The 20,251-nt window shown below is 47.8% G+C and overlaps 1 protein-coding gene across 2 annotated transcripts in view; it reads left to right on the top strand.

Annotated features, from left to right (window-relative positions):
- Positions 1-399: 399 nt before the first annotated feature.
- The window catches only part of LOC140540893 (zinc finger C3H1 domain-containing protein), a 28,110-nt gene continuing 8,258 nt past the window's right edge, over positions 400-20,251 (top strand). Inside the window, exons 1-24 of one of the 2 annotated variants that reach the window (XM_072663348.1) lie at positions 400-841; positions 3,638-3,888; positions 4,314-4,518; positions 11,779-11,861; positions 12,215-12,542; positions 12,696-12,910; positions 13,041-13,164; positions 13,340-13,431; positions 13,585-13,779; positions 13,878-14,036; positions 14,371-14,508; positions 14,701-14,819; positions 15,037-15,153; positions 15,373-15,547; positions 15,775-15,903; positions 15,997-16,533; positions 16,712-16,821; positions 17,046-17,177; positions 17,657-17,778; positions 17,867-17,968; positions 18,213-18,332; positions 18,799-18,976; positions 19,142-19,325; positions 19,866-20,054. In XM_072663348.1, coding sequence (XP_072519449.1) covers positions 517-841; positions 3,638-3,888; positions 4,314-4,518; positions 11,779-11,861; positions 12,215-12,542; positions 12,696-12,910; positions 13,041-13,164; positions 13,340-13,431; positions 13,585-13,779; positions 13,878-14,036; positions 14,371-14,508; positions 14,701-14,819; positions 15,037-15,153; positions 15,373-15,547; positions 15,775-15,903; positions 15,997-16,533; positions 16,712-16,821; positions 17,046-17,177; positions 17,657-17,778; positions 17,867-17,968; positions 18,213-18,332; positions 18,799-18,976; positions 19,142-19,325; positions 19,866-20,054 — 4,329 coding nt within the window. In that variant the 5' untranslated portion in view covers positions 400-516. Of the gene's footprint in view, positions 842-3,637; positions 3,889-4,313; positions 4,519-11,778; positions 11,862-12,214; positions 12,543-12,695; positions 12,911-13,040; positions 13,165-13,339; positions 13,432-13,584; positions 13,780-13,877; positions 14,037-14,370; positions 14,509-14,700; positions 14,820-15,036; positions 15,154-15,372; positions 15,548-15,774; positions 15,904-15,996; positions 16,534-16,711; positions 16,822-17,045; positions 17,178-17,656; positions 17,779-17,866; positions 17,969-18,212; positions 18,333-18,798; positions 18,977-19,138; positions 19,326-19,865; positions 20,055-20,251 lie in introns of both variants that reach the window. The other variant, XM_072663347.1, reaches the window with a different exon arrangement.

The raw sequence follows: 20,251 nt of genomic DNA, 5'->3' as shown, positions 1-20,251 counted from the left end.
CTAAAGTAGGGTCTTGCTTTTTTTACTCATTATTTCTTTCTTTCTAACCGTGTTTTGCTGAAATGTGAAATGAAACAAAGAAAATAAACATATCTATAAACGTTTTGTGTTTAAAAAAGCTTGTTTCTATGACAGTATTTTTCTATTTAGGAAATATGTGGAGTATTGTAAAGTTATTTGTACTATGTAATAATAATAATAATAATAATAAATCCACAAGATTTGGCGAGATGAGGCTAACGCCGCCAGCTTCTTACTGTAGTGGTCCGTTCCACCTTAAATGCTGCAGCAGTTACAGCAGTTAGCCTCAGGCGCCAGAATGGAGCTGCAGCAGGATTTAAGGTGGAACGGACAATTCCACTAAGAGACTGTCGAGACAGAAATCTCGCGAGAGGGAGCGAGTTAGTGCTGGCTCAGTGTTTCGGCTGCTGACCGGAGGAGCTCCCCTACCGTCCTCGAATCCCCGTTAAATCCTTGCGTTAAACTCTGTGAAATCTCAACGTTTTCGGGCTCCGGATGGCGGCCGGGCCGGGCTCTTCCTCCCCGCGGGAGGAGGGCGAGTTAGAGGACGGGGAGATCTGCGACGATGAGCCCCAGGAGGTGGTGTGCAGGCCGCAGGTCCGCCCGAGCTCGGCGCACTTCCGTGCGGCTCTCAGAGCTCCGGGGCCTGCCGGGGAACCGAGCCCGAGATCCAGCTTCTGGGAGCGTAGTCACGGAGCGCTTGGCCGGCTGCGGTACCGCGGAGGAGGCAGGGGGAACCGTGGGGCGGGCAGGCCACATCCAGGCCGATACAACCCCGGAGAAGCTTCACAGCACTGCCGGAGAGACTCTCCCAACAGGAGTATCCTTCTCACACAGCAGCCTCGCCTGCCCGCGCGGACCCACCTGTGTGTGTTTACCTGAGATACTGAAATACTGAGTTACTGAGATACTGAAATACTGAGATACTGAGTCACTGAGATACTGAGATACTGAGATACTGAGTTACTGAGATACTGAGATACTGAGTTACTGAGATACTGAGTTACTGAGATACTGAGTTACTGAGTTACTGAGTTACTGAGATACTGAGATACTGAGATACTGAGTTACTGAGTTACTGAGTCACTGAGATACTGTGTCACTGAGATACTGTGTCACTGAGATACTGTGTCACTGAGATACTGAGTTACTGAGATACTGTGTCACTGAGTCACTGAGTCACTGAGATACTGAGTCACTGAGTCACTGAGTCACTGAGATACTGAGTCACTGAGATACTGAGTCACTGAGATACTGAGTCACTGAGATACTGAGATACTGAAATACTGAGATACTGAGTCACTGAGATACTGAGATACTGAGATACTGAGATACTGAAATACTGAGTTACTGAGATACTGAAATACTGAGATACTGAGTCACTGAGATACTGAGTCACTGAGATACTGAAATACTGAGTTACTGAGATACTGAAATACTGAGATACTGAGTCACTGAGATACTGAGATACTGAGATACTGAGTTACTGAGATACTGAGTTACTGAGATACTGAGTTACTGAGTTACTGAGATACTGAGTTACTGAGATACTGAGTTACTGAGTTACTGAGTCACTGAGATACTGTGTCACTGAGATACTGTGTCACTGAGATACTGTGTCACTGAGATACTGAGTTACTGAGATACTGTGTCACTGAGTCACTGAGTCACTGAGATACTGAGTCACTGAGTCACTGAGATACTGAGTCACTGAGATACTGAGTCACTGAGATACTGAGTCACTGAGATACTGAGATACTGAGATACTGAGATACTGAGATACTGAGTTACTGAGATACTGAGATACTGAGTTACTGAGATACTGAGTTACTGAGTCACTGAGTCACTGAGATACTGAGTCACTGAGATACTGAGATACTGAGTTACTGAGTTACTGAGATACTGAGATACTGAGTTACTGAGATACTGAGTCACTGAGTCACTGAGATACTGTGTCACTGAGATACTGTGTCACTGAGATACTGTGTCACTGAGATACTGAGATACTGAGTCACTGAGTCACTGAGATACTGAGATACTGAGATACTGAGTCACTGAGTCACTGAGATACTGAGATACTGAGATACTGAGTCACTGAGTCACTGAGATACTGAAATACTGAGATACTGAGTCACTGAGTCACTGAGATACTGAGATACTGACCAGGACAGCTAAGATTTAACATCCAGGATTTCATTTTCAGATCGGACCGAATTTCGGATCGAAAAGGCAGCACGATTGTCCACTTTATTGGAAACACTGGAGAGACGGTCAGAGCTGTTCTACAGTGGAGGTTCTAGATAAGCTCCCCCAGTCAGAGCTGTTCTACAGTGGAGGTTCTAGATAACCTCCCCCAGTCAGAGCTGGAGTTCTACAGTGGAGGTTCTAGATAAGCTCCCCCAGTTAGAGCTGGAGTTCTACAGTGGAGGTTCTAGATAAGCTCCCCCAGTCTGAGCTGGAGTTCTACAGTGAAGGTTCTAGATAAGCTCCCCCAGTCAGAGCTGTTCTACAGTGGAGGTTCTAGATAAGCTCCCCCAGTCAGAGCTGTGGTTCTACAGTGGAGGTGAAGGGAAGCAGACGTCTGAAGCTCTAATAAAAGCTCCTCACAGAAAGTTCTTCACCTAATGGTGATGAAGACGCTGCCTGATGCCTGAGACACGGTTCTACCAGAGTTCTGAGAAGAGCTCGGCTCTAGAACCTGCTTTTAGAACCAGATCATTAAAATGGTGGAGGGATACATGCTGCAGGGTGTAGTGCGGCTACAGAAAGTAGTCCCTAAAGAAAACTGGATTAGTTGAGATTCTCTATTCACAGTGTGGATTCTCTATTTTACCATCATCATCATCATCATCATCATCATCATCATCATCATTCCATATAAAACTCAGTAGCTGCACTGGTGGGTTTGGATAGCAGATAAATTATGGGCTGTATCTGTGTTGTAGACAGACGCCTGCTTCCCTTCACCTCCACTGTAGAGAGGTCAGAGTGGGTCAGTTTCACACAAACCCCCCAAAACCCTCCTATTAGTTTCTAGTTTCTAATAAAGTGTCCAGTGAGTGTTCTCTGCGCTGTGCTGTTTGTCTGTCTGTAGCTTCGGCTCTGTCCGTGGTCTGGTGTGTGATTCCCTGCGTTTCCTGGAGTGAAGGTGGTGCTGGGGTTAGTCACGGCGGTCCTGCGCTGAGGCGTGTAGCTCTGCTGAGTCCTCGTCAGTCTGAGGAAAGGCAGCGAGGGGAATTCCAGCTGTGAGACAGAAACGGGAATGACCCCAAGCTCCTGGGTGGAGTTCTCTCAGCTCCGAGATGAAGCACAGCGAGTCTTCCTCATTTCACTGATGATCGCCGCTGACAAATCTACAGAGTTTTATGATTTCTGTATGAACCCCCCCCATTTACAGTCTTACAGTCTACACTGTCAATCAGGACTAACCAGCCTACCCGAGTAAAGTAGGGGTGGGGCTTACAGTGTAAACACACCAGTACTGAAATGAAGTTGAGTGAGTTTGTGAAGTTAATATTTTGGAGCTGTGTGTGTGTGTGTGTGTGTGTGTGTGTGTGTGTGTGTGTGTGTGTGTGTGTGTGTGTGATTTTTGATGCCACCTTAACTCAGAGAACAGAGAAGCAGGGCGGTCGGCCGCAGATCAGGAAGCCGGTGTATGGTGTCAGTAAAGTGGAGAACGGGGTGGATGAGAGCTTCGAGGACCTGCTGATGAAGTACAAGCAGATTCAGCTGGAGCTGGAGTCCATCCGCAATGAGGAGAAGAAGGCCCTGAAGCCCAGCGCTGACTTGCCGCGCAGGGAGGAGGAAGAGGGGTCTAGAGCTGGCACACCCACGCTGGTGCCAGCAGGCACAGAGGCTCCACCTGAGGTAGGGTGGATGATTCGACAGTGACGCGGCTGGGCGGTCAGCGCCGAGTTTAACCAGAGAGGCGCTGTGGTCAGAGCTCTCAGAACTCCAGAAGGCAGTGTGAGAAGATAAGTGTAGGCAGAGAAACCTGGTCTTGGGTGACCTCTGGAGACGGCAGGTGTGACCAGCTCTGCGTTAAGGCCGTCCTTTGTGATCAGATCACCCATATCTCACTTTAATGCCAGGTGTGAACCGGACCTCAGAGCTGAGGCGCTCTAGTGGGAGGAAAGCTGCAGTCCTGCTCTCTCCTCAGCATTAAAGCCTTCGGTTTCTGTTCTCACGGTCACAGACCTCAGGAGAGGTGCTGATGGTGTGTGAGAACGGTGTGTAAGGCGATGTGTCCTCAGGTGTGCTAATGCTGCGTGTCTTCCTTTCGCCCGCTGTAGCCCGAGGTTCCGGCAGAGGAAGTGCCGAGTTCCGAGAAGGAGGAGAAAAAAGTCTTCCAGGCGTTCAACATCCGCCCCCTCCGCCAGAAACTGCTGACGCCAGCTGAGCGGGACGCCTGCAACACCAGAACCACCACCGAGTCCGAGATCACAGAGCCCGAGAGACAGGAGGAGAAGAGTCCAAATCAGCTGACCACTCCCAACGGTAGAGTATACCCCCCCTACACTGGGGGGCTCTGCTCAAACCTGTTTAATAGTTGATTAGTCTGTGACATCATCACGCTTACTCTCTACACACACTTTACATACTGTGTGTGTGTGTATATATATATATATATATACACACTCACACATACTCTATACACACATACTCTAGACACACTTTACATATTCTGTATACACACACACACACATACTCTCTACACACACTTTACATACTGTGTGTGTATATATATATATATACACACTCACACATACTCTATACACACATACTCTAGACACACTTTACATATTCTGTATACACACACACACACATACACTCTACACACACTTTACATACTGTGTGTGTATATATATATATATACACACTCACACATACTCTATACACACATACTCTAGACACACTTTACATATTCTGTATACACACACACACACATACTCTCTACACACACTTTACATACTGTGTGTGTGTAAATATATATATATATATATACACACTCACATATACTCTATACACACACACTCTAGACACACTTTACATATTCTGTATACACACACACACGCACGCACTCTCTACATACTCTATACACACGCACTCTCTACATACTCTATACACACGCACTCTCTACATACTCTATACGCACGCACTCTCTACATACTCTATACGCACGCACTCTCTACATACTCTATACGCACGCACTCTCTACATACTCTGTACACACGCACTCTCTACATACTCTATACGCACGCACTCTCTACATACTCTATACACACGCACTCTCTACATACTCTATGCACACGCACTCTCTACATACTCTATGCACACACAATCTCTACATACTCTATATACACACGCACGCACTCTCTACATACTCTGTACGCACGCACTCTCTACATACTCTATACGCACGCACTCTCTACATACTCTATACACACGCACTCTCTACATACTCTATGCACACGCACTCTCTACATACTCTATGCACACGCACTCTCTACATACTCTATATACACACGCACGCACTCTCTACATACTCTGTACACATGCACACACACGCACTCTACATACTCTATACACACGCACTCTACATACTCTATACACACGCACTCTACATACTCTATACACACGCACTCTACATACTCTATACACACGCACTCTACAGACTCTATACACACACACGCAATCTCTACATACTCTATATACACACGCACGCACTCTCTACATACTCTGTACACATGCACACACACGCACTCTACATACTCTATACACACGCACTCTACATACTCTATACACACGCACTCTACATACTCTATACACACACACTCTCTACAGACTCTATACACACACACGCAATCTCTACATACTCTATACACACACGCAATCTCTACATACTCTATACACACACACGCACTCTCTACATACTCTATACACACACACGCACTCTCTACATACTCTATACACACGTACTCTCTACATACTCTATACACACGCACTCTCTACATACTCTATACACACGTACTCTCTACATACTCTATACACACGCACTCTCTACATACTCTATACACACGCACTCTCTACAGACTCTATACACACGCACTCTCTACATACTCTATACACACGCACTCTCTACATACTCTATGCACACACACACGCACTCTACATACTCTATGCACACGCACTCTCTACATACTCTATGCACATGCACTCTACATACTTTATACACACGCACTCTCTACAGACTCTATACACACGCAATCTCTACATACTCTGTACACACGCACTCTCTACATACTCTGTACACACGCACACACACGCACTCTACATACTTTATACACACGCACTCTACATACTTTATACACACGCACTCTACATACTCTATACACACACACTCTCTACAGACTCTATACACACACACGCAATCTCTACATACTCTATACACACACGCAATCTCTACATACTCTATACACACACACGCAATCTCTACATACTCTATACACACACACGCAATCTCTACATACTCTATACACACACACGCAATCTCTACAGACTCTATACACACACACGCAATCTCTACATACTCTATACACACGCGCACGCACGCACTCTCTACATACTCTATACACATGCACTCTACATACTTTATACACACGCACTCTCTACAGACTCTATACACACACACACACAATCTCTACATACTCTATATACACACGCACGCACTCTCTACATACTCTGTACACACGCACACACACGCACTCTACATACTTTATACACACGCACTCTACATACTTTATACACACGCACTCTACATACTTTATACACACGCACTCTCTACATACTCTATACACACGCACTCTACATACTTTATACACACGCACTCTCTACAGACTCTATACACACACACGCAATCTCTACATACTCTATACACACACGCACTCTCTACAGACTCTATACACACACGCAATCTCTACATACTCTATACACACGCACTCTCTACATACTCTATACACACGCACACACACGCACTCTACATACTTTATACACACGCACTCTACATACGCTATACACACGCACTCTCTACATACTCTATACACACGCGCACGCACACACTCTACATACTCAATACACACGCACACACACGCACTCTACATACTCTATACACACGCACACACACGCACTCTACATACTTTATACACACGCACTCTCTACATACTCTATACACACACACACACTCTCTACATACTCTATATACACACGCACGCACTCTCTACATACTCTATACACACACGCAATCTCTACATACTCTATACACACGCACTCTCTACATACTCTATACACACGCACTCTCTACATACTCTATATACACACGCACGCACTCTCTACATACTCTGTACACACGCACACACACGCACTCTACATACTTTATACACACGCACTCTACATACTTTATACACACGCACTCTCTACAGACTCTATACACACACACGCAATCTCTACATACTCTATACACACACGCACTCTCTACAGACTCTATACACACACGCAATCTCTACAGACTCTATACACACACACGCAATCTCTACATACTCTATACACACGCGCACGCACGCACTCTCTACATACTCTATACACATGCACTCTACATACTTTATACACACGCACTCTCTACAGACTCTATACACACACACACACTCTCTACATACTCTATATACACACGCACGCACTCTCTACATACTCTGTACACACGCACACACACGCACTCTACATACTTTATACACACGCACTCTCTACATACTCTATATACACAAGCACGCACTCTCTACATACTCTATACACACACGCACTCTACATACTTTATACACACGCACTCTCTACAGACTCTATACACACGCAATCTCTACAGACTCTATACACACACACGCAATCTCTACATACTCTATACACACGCGCACGCACGCACTCTCTACATACTCTATACACATGCACTCTACATACTTTATACACACGCACTCTCTACAGACTCTATACACACACACACACTCTCTACATACTCTATATACACACGCACGCACTCTCTACATACTCTGTACACACGCACACACACGCACTCTACATACTTTATACACACGCACTCTCTACATACTCTATATACACAAGCACGCACTCTCTACATACTCTATACACACACGCACTCTACATACTTTATACACACGCACTCTCTACATACTCTATGCACACGCACTCTCTACATACTCTATACACACGCACTCTCTACATACTTTATACACACGCACTCTCTACATACTCTATGCACACGCACTCTCTACATACTCTATGCACACGCACACACGCACTCTACATACTCTATACACACGCACTCTCTACATACTCTATACACACGCACTCTCTACATACTCTATGCACACGCACACACGCACTCTACATACTCTATACACACGCACTCTCTACATACTCTATACACACGCACTCTCTACATACTCTATACACACGCACTCTCTACATACTCTATACACACGCACTCTCTACATACTCTATGCACACGCACACGCACTCTACATACTCTATGCACACGCACTCTCTACATACTCTATACACACGCACTCTCTACATACTCTATACACACGCACTCTCTACATACTCTATGCACGCACTCTCTACATACTCTATACACACGCACTCTCTACAGACTCTATACACACACACACTCTCTACATACTCTATATACACACGCACGCACTCTCTACATACTCTGTACACACGCACTCTCTACATACTCTGTACACACGCACTCTCTACATACTCTATACACACGCACTCTCTACATACTCTATACACACGCACTCTCTACATACTCTATACACACGCACTCTCTACATACTCTATACACACGCACTCTCTACATACTCTATACACATGCACTCTACATACTTTATACACACGCACTCTCTACAGACTCTATACACACACACACTCTCTACATACTCTATATACACACGCACGCACTCTCTACATACTCTGTACACACGCACTCTACATACTTTATACACACGCACTCTACATACTCTATACACACGCACTCTCTACAGACTCTATACACACACACGCAATCTCTACAGACTCTATACACACACGCACTCTCTACAGACTCTATACACACGCACTCTCTACATACTCTATACACACGCACTCTCTACATACTCTATACACACGCACACACACGCACTCTACATACTTTATACACACGCACTCTCTACATACGCTATACACACGCACTCTCTACATACTCTATACACACGCGCACGCACACACTCTACATACTCTATACACACGCACACACACGCACTCTACATACTCTATACACACGCACTCTACATACTCTATACACACGCACACACACGCACTCTACATACTTTATACACACGCACTCTACATACGCTATACACACGCACTCTCTACATACTCTATACACACGCGCACGCACACACTCTACATACTCTATACACACGCACACACACGCACTCTACATACTTTATACACACGCACTCTCTACATACTCTATACACACGCACTCTCTACATACTCTATGCACACGCACACACGCACTCTACATACTCTATACACACGCACTCTCTACATACTCTATGCACACACGCACTCTCTACATACTCTATACACACGCACTCTCTACATACTCTATACACACGCACTCTCTACATACTCTATGCACACACGCACTCTCTACATACTCTATACACACGCACTCTCTACATACTCTATACACACGCACTCTCTACATACTCTATACACACGCACTCTCTACATACTCTATGCACACGCACTCTCTACATACTCTATACACACGCACTCTCTACATACTCTATACACACGCACTCTCTACATACTCTATACACACGCACTCTCTACATACTCTATGCACACACGCACTCTCTACATACTCTATACACACGCACTCTCTACATACTCTATACACACGCACACACACGCACTCTACATACTCTATACACACGCACTCTCTACATACTCTATACACACGCACTCTCTACATACTCTATGCACACACGCACTCTCTACATACTCTATACACACGCACTCTCTACATACTCTATGCACACGCACACACTCTACATACTCTATACACATGCACTCTCTACATACTCTATACACACGCACACACACGCACTCTACATACTCTATACACACGCACTCTCTACATACTCTATACACACGCACTCTCTACATACTCTATACACACGCACTCTCTACATACTCTATGCACACGCACACACTCTCTACATACTCTATGCACACGCACTCTCTACATACTCTATACACACGCACACACGCACTCTACATACTCTATACACACGCACTCTCTACATACTCTATGCACACACGCACTCTCTACATACTCTATACACACGCACTCTCTACATACTCTATACACACGCACACACACGCACTCTACATACTCTATACACACGCACTCTCTACATACTCTATACACACGCACTCTCTACATACTCTATGCACACACGCACTCTCTACATACTCTATACACACGCACTCTCTACATACTCTATGCACACGCACACACTCTACATACTCTATACACATGCACTCTCTACATACTCTATACACACGCACACACACGCACTCTACATACTCTATACACACGCACTCTCTACATACTCTATACACACGCACTCTCTACATACTCTATACACACGCACTCTCTACATACTCTATGCACACGCACACACTCTACATACTCTATACACATGCACTCTCTACATACTCTATACACACGCACACACACGCACTCTACATACTCTATACACACGCACTCTCTACATACTCTATACACACGCACTCTCTACATACTCTATGCACACGCACACACTCTACATACTCTATACACATGCACTCTCTACATACTCTATACACACGCACACACACGCACTCTACATACTCTATACACACGCACTCTCTACATACTCTATACACACGCACTCTCTACATACTCTATACACACGCACTCTCTACATACTCTATACACACGCACTCTCTACATACTCTATGCACACGCACACACTCTCTACATACTCTATGCACACGCACTCTCTACATACTCTATACACACGCACACACGCACTCTCTACATACTCTATACACACGCACTCTCTACATACTCTATGCACACGCACACACTCTCTACATACTCTATGCACACGCACTCTCTACATACTCTATGCACACGCACACACGCACTCTACATACTCTATACACACGCACTCTCTACATACTCTACATACTCTATGCACACACACTACATACATATATACTCAACACGCTATATATACTCTTCACATACTGTGTGTATGTACACACACACATTACACACTCTCTGTATACACTATACACAAACAGTATGTTTAATATATTTGCGTTAATAATCAGCATACTATTTAACTGTCTAAATAGTTGTCGTTCCGACCATAAAACACTCACACACACACACACACACTCTCACACACACACACACACACACACACACAAGACCGCTACACCTGTTCAGGTAGGCTGATGAGTAAGAGTGTGTGATGTGTTTGGCTCCTGTATTGATGAACGTAATTAGTGATGCTCAGTGTTCACACACTACACTCCCTGCTTCATATCCCTGTGTTCATATTCTGTGTGTGTTTGTAGATGCTGATGAGGATGAGGAAGGGTCAGAGTCAGACTTGAACATCTCGCTAATGAGTAAAGATTTAGATGGAGCTCCATCCAAGGTACCTACACCCACAAACCACCCTGAAACACCAGCAAGCTACCCCAAAATGTCTTGATGCTCACAAACCACCCTGAAACCACCCTCAGGCCAGAAACACACTCCGTGCCAGTGTGCAAATGCCAGCGCCCGGACATCGCTCTGCGAGCGCTCTGTCCTGCTGTACGAACTCCACGCTGTTCTTCTTATAAAATGTGTCGTGACTCGTTTCTGAACTCAACTACGCACAAAACCCAGCCTGCATAGTTCAAAGCAGACCCCCCCCCCAACCCACACACACACTGTGCTGCACTAAACTGTGTGTGTGTGTGTGTGTGTGTGTGTGTGTGTGTGTGTGTGTGTGTGTGTGTTCAGGTGAAGGGAAAGGATGAGGATGACGAGCTGTCGGAGCTGCAGCTGCGTCTGTTGGCTCTGCAGTCCGCCAGTCGCCGCTGGCAGCAGAAGGAGCAGCAGGTGATGAAGGAGAGCAAAGAGAAACTGAACCGGACCAAAACTATGATGGACCGGACCAGCCCCGCCACCGAACGGCCCAGAGTCACCACCAGGTCCACCTCTGCCGGGAGGGGTCGGATTGGAATGGGGTTCAGAGGGCAGGAGAAGGGGAAACCTGCAGGCAGAGTGGGCATGGAGAGGGGCAAACTTGCACCCAAAGGACACAACGCTAAAAAGACCATCAGCCCAGGTAACCCCTGCCCTCATTACAGCGATGGTTACTCCACATTCAGTCCAGCAGAGACGTGTTTGGCACTGGAGGTGTGCTGCTAATGATGCTAACGAACACTGGACTAAAGCTGGACAATTCAGAGAGTGTGTGTGTGTGTGTGTGCGCGCACAGGTCCTGCAGCGAAGCAAGCTTGGAGGAAGCAGCAGTTGCGGACGTGGAAGCTGCAGCGGCAGCAGGAGGAGCAGAGGCAGAAGTATGAGGAAGAGGAGGAGAGGAGAAAGAGGGAGGACGAGATCCGGCGAATCAGAGACCTGTCCAATCAGGATGAGCAGTACAACCGATTTATGAAGCTAGTGGGGGGCAAACAGCACCGCTCTCGTAGCAAGGTAACACACACACACACACACTTTTAGGCCAGAATCGGTCACCTGCCAACCCTGTCCAGTCTGCAGCTGCCCACAGCGCCTCCTTGTGGTTGTGTTAGTTGACTAATCTGTGTGTAACGCTGTGTTTCAGTCTGCAGATGCTGACCACAGGAAGCCACTGATGAAGCAGGGAGTGGACACCTCAGGAAACCTGTACCAGTATGATAACTATGATGAGGTTGCTATGGATACAGACAGCGAAACAAATTCTCCAGGTAAATAAGGACCGCGTTACATCTGCATCAGTCAGAGCGCTGTGGCCACTGACAACCTTAAATATACAGCCCCTTCAGCAGTTTTAGCCCCGCCCATCCGTCGTTACTGTCGTCCACCTCATTAGCGTAGAGCTGTGGATGTCATTTGCTTTAACATGTTGCAAAATCTTGGCAGCTGCTTCTCCAGTACGCGACCCGTTTGGAGCGTTCGGACCAACCTTCCAGGCTCCAGTGATGCCATTCCCCTCAGACTCACCTGTCACACAGGTACGCTTTACCTTACACCTCATGCAGGATCCAAGTGACATTTCAGATTTCTTTTGGCAGTCAGCCAATCAGAACAGAGCACTTTACATATAATTTGCATATACATGTCTTCCAGTCCTAAAGACACAGTGACAAACATTTCTCTCTCTCCAGGATGTCTCTCAGTATTGTCTGGATCCCCTGACCGTTCACTTAGTCCCGCCCCCTCCTCCTCCACCTATGCCCCCGCCAGATGAGCCAGAGCGCCCCCCCAAACCTCCATTTGCTGATGAGGAAGAGGAGGAGGAGATGATGTTGAGAGAGGAGCTTCTAAAATCCCTTGTCAACAAACGCGCAGTTAGAGCGGAGGTACGTATATACACACACATACACACACACACATACACACACACATACATACACACACACCCCTTTTGACTTGGTGCTTCTTGATTGTTTCTCTTCAGGATGCCTCCAGTAACAGCGGCCCCCCCTCTCCAGCTGCCAGACCTACGGCTCTGCCCACAGCACGAAGCTCTACTTCCTCCATCGGGATCACCAGTGGCTCCCAGGCACGCCCCAGCAAGTTCAGCCGTGGACACCAAACTCCCCGACCCCCCCTGGTGGTGCGTACAGGACTGCCAATCTGAACCTTAAACCGATCAGCCCTCACTTACAGCTGTGATGCTCGTTAAAGAGATCACTTAACGACTCGTTCATATGTATTGGTGCTTTCCTTCCACATTAATGGGTGCAGCAGTTCAGGAGCCAGAATGTGACTGCAGCACCATTTAAGGTGGAATGGAAAATTCAAATAAGATGCTAGCCATGCAGTTAGCACAGCAATAATTGATGTAAATAAGCTTCCATTACTTCTTAGCTACGTTAGCCTCTTAGCCCCAGTGTAAAACTACTGCATCTGTTTGATTGGGATGTTTTGGTGGGTGTGTCCTCCTTCAGCTGCCCCGTCACAAGGCGGTAGTGGTGCGTTTGAACGGCTCTGATGACAGTGACTCGGAGGGTGAGGCGTCCAGCTCCGCTCAGAATGTGTTCGGGGGACTGGAGTCTATGATCAAAGAGGCGCGGAGGACGGTGGAGGTGAGAGGAGGGTCTAATTTGCTCTTTGGCCGTGTGCCGTCCCTTCCGCAGCACATCTGATTCAGCTTGTTAACTAATTTAGCAGAAAACTAACTTTGGGTAATAAACTAAGTAGTAAACGGAGATCAGTAGCTCAGTAATATTCCTGTGGTTTGAGATGGTGGACTGTTTGGTTTGTGTCTGTTGATCCAGGCGGCCAAACCCCGAGCTGTTCCGGCTTCGGAGAAGGAGAACAACCCCCTCCGGACTCCGGAGGCTCTGCCCGAGTCTAAAAAGATGGAGTATCGCCTCCTGAGAGAGGAGCTCGCGAGGTGAGGCTCTGCAGTTCTGGAGTGTTCAGTGTGGGATAGGACTGTAAAAGCAGTGGAACACACTCGCACGCATCACACGCAGTTTCCCATCAACACGGTCGCATTTCCAGTTAGAATGATGCTAATAGGCTTTTGTTCATCGTTAGCATGTTGGTTGACCTGTTCCTTAAACCCTAACTGTGTGTGTGTGTGTGTGTGTGTGTGTGTGTGTGTGTAGTCGTGAGAAGCAGCGGTTATTGAGGTCGGATCCTGCCATGGCTGTTCCTGTAAGCTCTGATGTGGACACAGCTGGACTTCAGCTCAGTGAGGCTGAGGATCGACTCAACAAACACCGGTCAGCACACACACTCCTGCTGTTATACCACATACACACACACACCCTCTGGGAAAAGGGTTCTAATCTATTCCCTTTTGGGTACTGTCACTGTGGTGGAACCCTGTGGTGGAACGTAATCGGTCCACAGTTCAAGTTCTGACTGTTCTGCCCTGATTGTCCGTTGTCGTGTGGTTATCCTTGATCTCATGGAGCTCTTGCTTCACTGTTTGTGTGTAGCGCTCAGCTGGAGAAGGACCAGGCTCTGCTAGAGCACCTCCGTCAGCAGGAAGTCAGGAAGAAGGAGTCTCTGAAAGCAGCGGAGGCCAAAGTGGCCCGACTGAAGGAGCAGCTGATGGCATCTGAGAGGGTCGTGAGCGCCAACCGGCTGCTGCTGAAAAAACTGCAGGAACAGGTGAACAAACAGGAACAAATGTTTCAGCTCCGCCCATTCATGTTGCAGTGATGTAAAGTACTGTACCCAATCAGAACAGAGCTCATTTCCATATCTAAGTGTTGGAGGTAGAGTCACTATGAGGGGTGTCGGAAATGAGCTCTGTAATGGATACTAATAGAAATGCTATGGTCTTAAACGTGTGTGTGTGTTTGTGTGTGTGTGTGTGTGTGTGTGTTTTGGTACAGGTTCACCGCGTGCAGCACCGAGTGGCGATAAAGCAGCACCAGGCTCTGCGGCTGGAGAGGGAGGTGCTGTTAGCCCAGGCGGGTGCAGCGCGGGGCAGCTACAAACGCAACCCCACCTCCCAGCACTCGGTGAGTCACACCCCAACCCCACCTCCCCGCTCTTTGAGACTTTTCCTGTCCTACTGCTGATGTTCTAATCCTGTTCTGTGCTGTCTGTCTCAGCCCAGCAAACGGCGGCGCATGGACGGTTCTGACACTCACTACCTCGAGTTGATCGCCCAGAAGAAGCGTCTCCAGCAGCTGGAGAGCGAGTACGCTCTGAAAATCCAAAAGTTGAAGGAGGCTCAGGCTCTGCGGCAGGCGCAGCCCCCCGGCAGCCCCTACCGCCTCCCCCAGCCCAGCCTGCACGACTTAACGCAGGACAAGCTAACGCTAGCCAGCGGAGACCCAGACCCTGAGGAGGAAGAACTACAGCCCGCTGGTGCAACCCACACCCGCCGCCGTTCTTTCAGGGAGTCTGGCTCCTTCACCAAGCCCAAACTGAGTCACCCCGAGACCCCTACTGCAACAAGCACCCCCGCAACACCAGCCAAACACGCCCCAAATGGCGCGGGATCTCCTCCTCCAGAGCTGCTGCTGGGGCTGAACGTGGAGGACCTGCGGCTGCGCTACCAGCAGTCCAAAACCCTGCCAGAGCTGCTGCAGCATGAGCTGCGCTTAATAGGGGGCACTCTGAGGGACATCCAGGCAAACGAGAAGGTAGATGCCCAGAATCCGCTTCTCATTGAAACTAGCTTTTTGTTGGAACTAGTCTCTCACATTTTCTGTTCCACCTTAAATAGTGCAGCTGGCACAGTCCAGCACCTCGGGTGTTTCACCCAAAATTTCAACTATAGTCAGTGATTGTTCAGAGAGAGTGTGTGTGTGTGTTGAGCAGGTGATCCAGGTGGATTTTGACCCGTTGGCAGCTCAGCAGGCTCGAGGGGATCTGAAGCCAGTTCCTTTTGGCCCGTATCGCAGCCCACTGTTAGTGTTCAGGTCGTACAGGTGAGGAGGAACACACCTGTGAACACACCTGAGAAACAGAGTAGTCACTGAGGATCAGAATCCAGTGTGTGTCCTGTAGGGATGTATGTTGGGAGTGTTTTCAGTACCACGTGGGCAGATGGGATGAATAAGCTGATAGACTGACTGATGGACAGTAACTGAGAGGGTGAGGAGGGAGCAGTGTGTAGAGGTGAGGAGTAACGCTGGCTGTGGTTTCGCTGCAGGTTCAGCCCGTATTTCCGCACTAAGGAGAAGCGCTCTCTCAGCTCCCTCACCTACAGCAACGTCCTCGAACCCAGAAAGAGCTTCTGCCGCTTCGACCTGACTGGCACCTGCAACGATGATGACTGCCAGTGGTACGTCTAGATCCCGTACTGACTACTGTCTGCACCCGTAACCCTCCTCACTGTGTGTGTCTCTCTCTCTCTGTCTCTCTCTCTGTCTCTCTCTCTGTCTCTCTCTCTCTCTGTCTCTCTCTGTCTCTCTCTCTGTCTCTCTCTCTGTCTCTCTCTGTCTCTCTCTGTCTCTCTCTCTCTCTCTCTCTCTCTGTCTCTCTCTCTCTCTCTGTCCCTCTCTGTCTGTCTCTGTCTCTCTCTCTCTCTCTCTGTCTCTCTCTCTCCCTCTGTCTCTCTCTCTCACTCTGTCTTTCTCTCTGTCTCTCTCTCCGTCTCTCTCTCTCTCTCTCTCTCTCTCTCTGTCTCTCTCTCTCTCTCTCTCTCTCTCTCTCCCTCTGTCTCTCTCTCTCCCTCTGTCTCTCTCTCTGTCCCTCTCTCTGTCTCTCTCTCTCTCACTCTGTCTTTCTCTCTGTCTCTCTCTCCGTCTCTCTCTCTCTCAGGCAACACATGAGGAACTGCACATTAAATGGAAATCAGTTATTCCAGGATATTCTGTCCTACAGCTTGCCTCTGATTGGCTGTTCTGAAGACAGCTCCACCAATGAAATCAGCCGAGCTACAGGTGATGCTTTAACTGCCCTGTTTCCTGTTTGCTCCAGCATGTGTTCCGGACTGACAGGTCTGATCCAGTCCTCTTCTGTTTCTGACAGAAAAATACATTAAGAAGCTGTTTGGTGCTAATAAAGACCGGATGGGGACAGACCAGAAGGCCGTTCTCCTTGTTAGCAAGGTTAACGAGAGTTTGCGACACGGTGAGTGACGGCCTGAGAGTGTGTGTGTGTGTGTGTGTGTGTGTGTGTGTGTGTGTGTGTGTGTGTGTGTGTAAGAAGTACTTTTGGGTGTGTTGTCATGAATCGTAGTGTTCCGAATACATTGTGAAGTGTAGAGGCCACTCTCTCTCTCTCTCTCTCTCTCTCTGTGTGTGTGTGTGTGTGTGTGTGTGTGTGTGTGTGTGTGTGTGTGTGTGTGTGTGTGTGTGTGTGTGTGCGCGTGCAGTGCCGCCCTACACCACCTATAAGGAGAAGCGGAAGTGGAGGCCGGAGCCACAGAGAGTTCAGCCTGAACCGGGAGAGAGCGAGGAGGAGAACGCTGTGACCGTCCCTGCTCCACCCCAGAGTAATACACACACACACACACACACACACACACACACACACACACACACCCTCTTGCATTAGACCTGACCCGGGCAGTACTGTTTGAGAACCTGTAAAAAAACAGCTTCAGTAACGGCTAATCATAATATATTAATGAATCGTTAATAAGCTCATGCATATCACTGACTCCTGTTTCTGGATCAAAATGTTCTGAAGGTCAGAACCACTGATTGTGATTAAAGTCGAGCTGTTTGGTAAAGTGCTGGATGTTGAACTGCTCTGAGCTTCTGAAGAGAGCCGAGGTGTTCACCATGATGCTCCATCCAAACAGATCAGAACCAGCTTTTAAAGATGAGCTTAATCAGCTGAGACCTCCTCCGGCACGCACCTGGGAAAACACACAGTTTGAGGATGTTCTAGATAAGATCAGTAAATCCAGTCGGGCCTATCACTCTGTGGTTCATCATCACGGTTTGCTTTGGCAGACGGGCGTTTCCCAGAGTGCTGGTTGGTGTCGGATGTGTGTGTGACCCAGGACGACAAGCGGTATTTCGACAGTGAAACGGACGACATCTCTAACCTGGAGTACAGCGTGCTGGAGAGCCCCCGGGACGTCCAGCTGTGGATCAAACTGGCCTACAAGTACCTCAACCAGAAAGACACGTAAGACTCTCCTTAAGGGTTCCGTTTTACCTCAAATGCTCCGTTCCAGTAAAGTGCAGCAGTCACTGCTTTGCTACTTTAGCATCGCAGCTCCAGTGTAAGCTAAAGTGTGTGTGTGTGTGTGTGTGTGTGTGTGTGTGTGTGGCACTTCACTCCGTGCAGCAGTGTGAGTGAGTGTCTGGATGCTGCGCTGAACACGCTGTCACGCGCGCTGGAGGATAACCGCGAGGACACGGAGGTGTGGTGTCACTACCTGTCTCTGTTCTCTCGGCGCGGCGGACGGGACGAGGTTCAGGAGATGTGTGAGATGGCTGTGGAACACGCGCCGCACTACCAAGTGTGGTGGACTGTGAGTAGAACTCTGAACACACTCGTCTGCTAGTTCTCCAGTTGGCTCAGAGGAACACAGATCCACACTTTATTTTTATTGAACACGGACTTGAAGCATCTTTATAAATAAAAATGAACCAAAATAAAAAATATAAAGTTTTAGTGCACTTCACTCCACAGCTAATGTTTTAGCTCGTTTGCCCTTGAGTGAGAGAAGATTATGTAAACTTTACAGTCTAAAGATGAATGTGCTTTCATTTGAGTCTTCCTCACTCTTCCCATCTTCCCCTGAAAGTTCTCCTGGTTTACAGCAGGTTGTTCTGCATGTGCTCCCGTGAGGCACCTCCTCCTGTCCTTATGAAATATTCTCACTCTCTCTGAATACTCTCTCAGGGGGGCAGAGGGGGGTGGGCAGGAGAACATCAGCAGTAGAACATTTCAATTCCAGAACCTGATTTCAAGTCTGAAGTGTTTACAGCCTGCTTTTGTTATCGCTGCGGTGTACAGCTGACAAGAGAAGTGTGTGTGTGTGTGTATGTGTGTGTGTGTGTGTTTCCAGTACCTTAGTGTTGAGAGCACTTTTGAGGGGAAGGATGCGGTGTGTAACAGCATGCTGCAGTTCCTGCTGGAAACCTCAGAGGGCGACAGAGCAGAGGAGCGATCCTTCCAGCTGCTGGAGACACTGCTGTACCGAACTCAGCTCAGTGTGTTTACTGGCAGATTGCAGAACGCACAGAACACACTGCAGGTTAGAGCCCCCACACACACACCTTACCTTAGAAGTTCTGGTGTTCTGATTTGTTCAGACACTAGAGGGCGCTCCTGGGTGAGTCCAGGATGACTGTTCAAGTGGGGCTGTAGTGTAAAATCCTGCTCTTGATTCCTGCACGCTGACCTCCGCTCCTCAGCAGAGAATGCAGTCACGGTGTTGTCACGGTGAGACTG

The sequence above is a fragment of the Salminus brasiliensis genome, chromosome 19 (assembly GCF_030463535.1).
Source record: "Salminus brasiliensis chromosome 19, fSalBra1.hap2, whole genome shotgun sequence".
Classification (NCBI taxonomy): Eukaryota; Metazoa; Chordata; class Actinopteri; order Characiformes; family Bryconidae; genus Salminus; species Salminus brasiliensis.
This window is presented reverse-complemented; position numbering and strand designations above follow the sequence as displayed.